At 39.7% G+C, this 5,393-nt stretch overlaps 1 protein-coding gene across 1 annotated transcript in view; it reads right to left on the minus strand.

Moving 5' to 3' along the window:
• Positions 1–3,137, minus strand: part of LOC6648672 (polyhomeotic-proximal chromatin protein) — a 9,883-nt gene extending 6,746 nt beyond the window's left edge. The window contains exon 1 of the mRNA XM_047011382.1: positions 2,873–3,137. Coding sequence (XP_046867338.1) covers positions 2,873–2,907 — 35 coding nt within the window. The 5' untranslated portion in view covers positions 2,908–3,137. The remainder of the gene's footprint in view (positions 1–2,872) is intronic.
• Between the last annotated feature and the right edge of the window lie 2,256 nt (positions 3,138–5,393).

Here is a 5,393-nt window from a genome sequence, read left to right on the forward strand (position 1 = left end):
AAATCTAAATATGTATATCTGTTTTGAATTAAGCATATTTTTGGGAGAAACCTTCATCAAATAATGAATATTTCCTTTGACTGTGAAATTTTATTATTGTTAATTATTTTTGTTAACAGATGAAAAACATATACACTCAGGGAAAAAGACATTTTTGAACTTGAGCTTGAATTTAGTTATTTAAAACATTTCTTAGCGTTGTGTTTTGCTCCAAATTTCGATCGTCTGTGCAATTTTCTACGTTTTTGGTTTAGTTTTTTGACCTACTTCCAAAAACATGCAAAAATGCTCATTTACTCCAATTTCAATATGTATCATACATGTTCATAGATGCGCGTGTGCGTGTGTGTGTGTGTATGTTGTATGCAAAGCAGGTCATCATCTATAGCCCGCCCGTGCCTTAGACTAAGCGACCCCACACAACATTTATTTTTAAATACCGGACCGGTCCGGGCCTCTCCCCTGGATCGAGGAGAATGTTGCAAAAGGAGTTGGCGTCCCAGTGCCACATATATAGAGAGAGAGAGTGAAGGAGATAGTACGAAAAAGAGGTGGAGTGAAGTTTGACAACAAAGCCTTGAAATTTGGCAAATGCACTCAAAGCAAAAGAGAGAGTGAGAGATGAAATCAATCGAAAAGTTCAAAGACCTTCCCAATCAAAACGGTTAAAGTCGCCTTATAACCACCTAACCTTCTTTCCTAATCCCACACCACACACTCCTACTCCTCCTCCTTCTTAACCACCCACATGCGAAGATAAAACCCATGGGGCACATGAAAATATAGGCAAAAAAAAACTGAGGGAAAAAAGGCAACACATAAATGAAATTAAGGACGGCCGGTCCGGCAAAGGAACTTTAGGGTAGTCGTCCATGACAACAAGCAACAGCAGCAACAACAACCACTATAGTAGTCAAAGCCAAACAGTATGAGCGGGTGGCAAAAAACGTACTTTTAGGGATGTTTTAGACGATACACAGGGTTGCTTTTTTGCTTTTACCAAAATTGGTGGGTGGCTTAAGGCCGGTTGGCCACCTCTCCCCCATTTCGGTAACAGGACTGCCGAGAGAGAAGCAAATAAGGACTAGACATGCTTCCAGACGACGACGCCGACGTCGCAGCAGCATCCTCAGACAAGTACAAAAAAAACATGCAACTCCAAGACGAGTTTTTTGTTTTCTTTTGGTTTCTTTTTTTGTCGGAGAGTGTGGAGCTGCTGCGTTTGTGTATGTGTTTGTGTGTCCGTCTGTGTATCTTGTTCGTGTGAGATGCCAGAGCCCCATTATAATCATCATCATCAACATTTTTTCTCCCATACAAGAAGAAATGAATGATAACAACGCGCGTTCAAAGCCTATGAGAGTAAGCGCGTAAAAGTGAGATGGAAATAGAGGGCAAAAAAGCAGAATGAGAGCGAGAGAGAAAGAGGAGGAGGAACATCAAATGAAATCAAATAGCCAGAATCATGCGTGCAAAATGTGTTTTTTGTTGTTGCGGTTTGGGGCGTTCGTTAAACTTAACAACGACCGAAGATACTTTAGCGGTGAGCGCAGCAGGCAGAGGAGAGTTCAAAATAGATGACTACATATTGATTATACGAACGAGTTTCGCACACACACACACACAGACACACACTCATATGCTGTGCTTCATAAGCGCGAGAGAGAAAGAATGACAGAGAAACAGAGCAGGCAAGATGCAGCTAACAGCGATGATGGCGCGCTCACACGCTTTTAGAGTTGTCAACACTTTAAAAATAGCTATTTTTGTAGGAACACAAACTTGTGGTTAAATTTTAATATATCATGCGATATTTTAAAGTATTACAATACCATATGCGAGATATTATTAACAATTATAATATTTTGCTTGCAATATCAGTGCAAAAGACATTTTGTGATTAATAAAATTTGCCAAATTTCAAATTTTATATAATGTCCATGACTGAGACATAACTGTTCTCTATAACTTTGTCTGGAGCTTGTTTCTATTGTGTTTGTCTCTCCGGAAATGTATTAAGAATTATTTATTAATATGTATATTATTCTAAAAAATTTCACACGTATGGCAACACTGGCTTCAGCTCCTCTGTCGGCGGTCTCTGCCCACACTTGAAATTTTGTTTACTTCAGCCAAGCCGCATGGAGAGAGAGAGAGAGCGCGAGAGCGCGAGAGTGTGAGAGTAAAAGAGAGAGATTTTGTTGAGAGTTGAAAGCAAGCATGGAGCATGGTAGCAGCGGCGTACTTCAGCGACTGCTACTGCTGCTCCTGCTGCGGCTGACCTGCAATTTTCAGTTTCATCAAAAAAAAGAAATGAACAAAATTTGTAACTTTTGCTTTTCAGTGCAAAAAAAAAAAACACCAAAAGAGAAAAACAACCACCACAACAAGCACACACACTCACCTAGTCTCCCTCTCTCTCTCTCTTATTCTATCAAAAACACTCACCGGTCCCACGGACGAGCGGGCTGGCAGTCTGGCGGGCATGCATTGCGAAATTCTTGTTGTTGCAAGAGGGGAGGATGATATGTTCACGATGGCAAAGGCGAAGGTGGTGGAGGAGTGTCAAAGGAAAAATCGTTTTGGGACTTCTGATTTTTGCTTACATGCAGAGACATGGCCAAAAGTCTACGTAGGGGGAGTTCAAAAGTAATATTTCACAAATTAAAAGAAAAAAAACAATCGCTCAGTGTTGGCAAATACATTTCGATACGAGTTGGTCACACTAAAAGAGAACCTTACTTAATTTAAAAGATACAAAAAAAAGGAAAGAATCAAGAGAGCAAAAAGCAAAAGTGTAAGTGCAGCAAGCAGCGACAACAAAATCCCAAAAATTAACTAAAACGAAAATGAAAACGAACGAAAATAATACCTTTTTTGCATAAACTTGAATGCACGACGATCCATTATTTAAATTAAAAACAACTTTTATAATAAATTAAAAGTAGGCATGCGAGACGTCAGCGTCAGTGTCAACAGCGACGACGACGGCAACGGCGTTGTGTTGTTCTTGTACGATGCGTCGGCGACGGCAGCAGCGACAACGTTGATTGTTTTTGTTGTTGGCAGCATATTGCTGCTGCAGCAGGTTCTATTAAACATTAACAAACACAATTTCACACACACACAAATATATAAGGACAAATAAATTATAATTATCTATACATATATTATAAAAAACAAACACATAATATTACTGCATAAAGCAACAACAACAACAGCGACAACCAAAAAAACTGTCTTGCACTCAGTGTGTGTATTTTTGTTTGTATGTGTCTCTCTCAGTGTGTGTGTGTGTCTGTGTGTATACAGTGTAAATGAGTATTTCGTGCACGAGCAATAATTAACTCACTCACTGCAGCGGCGAAGGCGGCGGCGGGACGAAACAGCGTCACAATTTCTATGCAGTTGCTTCTCTTTTTTGTTATTAACTTTTTATTTCTTTTTGTGTTTTTATTTAAAAGTATTTATGCACTTGTACACTCAAAAAAAACAAAAATTACCAGCAACGACGGCTTTAACATTTTTCCTTTCTTCTGCCCCCACCATACACTCTCACTAAAAACTCCATACACACACTCTTCTCGTCGCAATCGCATTCGCACTCGTTTCTCACTGTGGGGCATTAACAGCGACGCCACCGTCGTTGGCGCTTTTTACACTTTTAGCATTTGGTTAAATAATTTTTAATTAATTAATACATTTTTTTTTTGTATTAAGGCGCGTCTAATGGCGCGACGCAACCGATATCGCAGCACCGTATATTCACCGTTTCCGTACTGCTCTGCTTCTTCTTGAGCGACACCGAACGCTGCCCTGCCGAGTTGTATATTCAGACTAAAACGGCGGCGGCAACTCTGCCAACGAAACGAAACAAAATGAAGCGCTCTCATATCTATATTTGTACAAAGATACATACATACGTACATGTATACGTTTGTATGGGTGTGTATTGTCCGAGGGTTGGCAGCTGGGCCCACAGTAAAAACCAGTTTCTCACACACAGCGGTAACATTTCTCTATAACAAAATCTACTAGTGCGAGTGCAATGGCAATAACACTTCGGCCTCCGCCTTATGCGAGTGCGAGCGAAATGGCCAGCGGGGTTGGAATGAAACAAACGACAAAAAAAAAAAGAGAATAAGCGCAAAACACAAAAAAAAAGAACGAGGCTACAGCTGGCAGGCATGTGTATTGTATTTGTATTTGCTTTGCGCTGTCAACCACCCCGGCCCCGGCGGACCAGACCAGTTTTCTGCTGTGTGTCTGTACACTCGAATGTCGCCGAGCTATACTTCATCTTCTTTTTTTCTTTTTTATACCCATTTCCATTAGCAACATCCACCACCACTACCACCATGACAGTTGTGTTACCTGAACCCCGAACCCCCAGCCCCGTCTATGTCCCCTTCCCCGCTTGCCAACGTACCCTGGTATCAAGACAAGAGCCAGAGCCAAGCGGCTTTATTTTATTATTAGTTTTGCTTGTCGCTCACAGACGACGACGACGACGACAACATCGTCAAGAGCAAAGGGGAACGGTGGAAGTGGTAATGTTGATTGTGTTTGGGTTGGGGGAAGAGGCAAAGGAAATATAGCGTATGCGCAGCAGAGGCAAAAAGCAAAATGCTTTTTTTCATTCATTCATTCATTTTTTGTTGTAGCTAGCTCGCTCATACCTACACAACAAGCTACAGTGGCGTGTGTTCGATGATTATTATGTGAATTGCATTTTCGTTTTCTTCTTGATTATGTTGTTTTTGCTATTGTCGTTGTGGTTGTTTCGCTTTCTCATGGTAGGTCTTTGATTTAATGCCCATGGTTGTTGTTGGCGTTTTGTATGCAAGCAGCGTTTGCACAGTGTCTCCAATATAAAGATTAGAAATGAAAATCAATTTATGTCAACGACCAATTTGGTACTACTGGATAAATATGTATAATTTTAAAGGTTATTAATATATACGTTTCGTTTTTTAATATTGTTTTTATGACTTGTAGTGTGTAGCATTGTATAAATTTGCAAGTATAGGAGCCAGAGAAGGCTTGTTGACTTTAATTTTATTTTGTAAAGATTTTTTTTAAATATTTGTTTTAACTATTGACAGCTAGTGGTTTTTGCTATAGCAGGTTTTAAGTTTAACTGGTCAACCTTTTTAATAATTATATTAATTTAGTTAGTATTTCATATGTTGAGTTATTAATTTGAATTCTTTTTTTAATTTAGTTAATTTTTTAGACATATTAGGCATGCTTGTTTAATGCTAAAAAATCATTTCTGCCCCACTGTGTCTATGCCAACGTTTTTGGCATTCCATTTTTCATTTTGTGTGGCTGCCTGCCCTGTCTGTTGTGTGTGTGTCCGTGTGAGACTGCATTTGTATGGGTGCAATGCT

Source organism: Drosophila willistoni (genome assembly GCF_018902025.1).
Source record: "Drosophila willistoni isolate 14030-0811.24 chromosome XL unlocalized genomic scaffold, UCI_dwil_1.1 Seg141, whole genome shotgun sequence".
Lineage (NCBI taxonomy): Eukaryota > Metazoa > Arthropoda > Insecta > Diptera > Drosophilidae > Drosophila > Drosophila willistoni.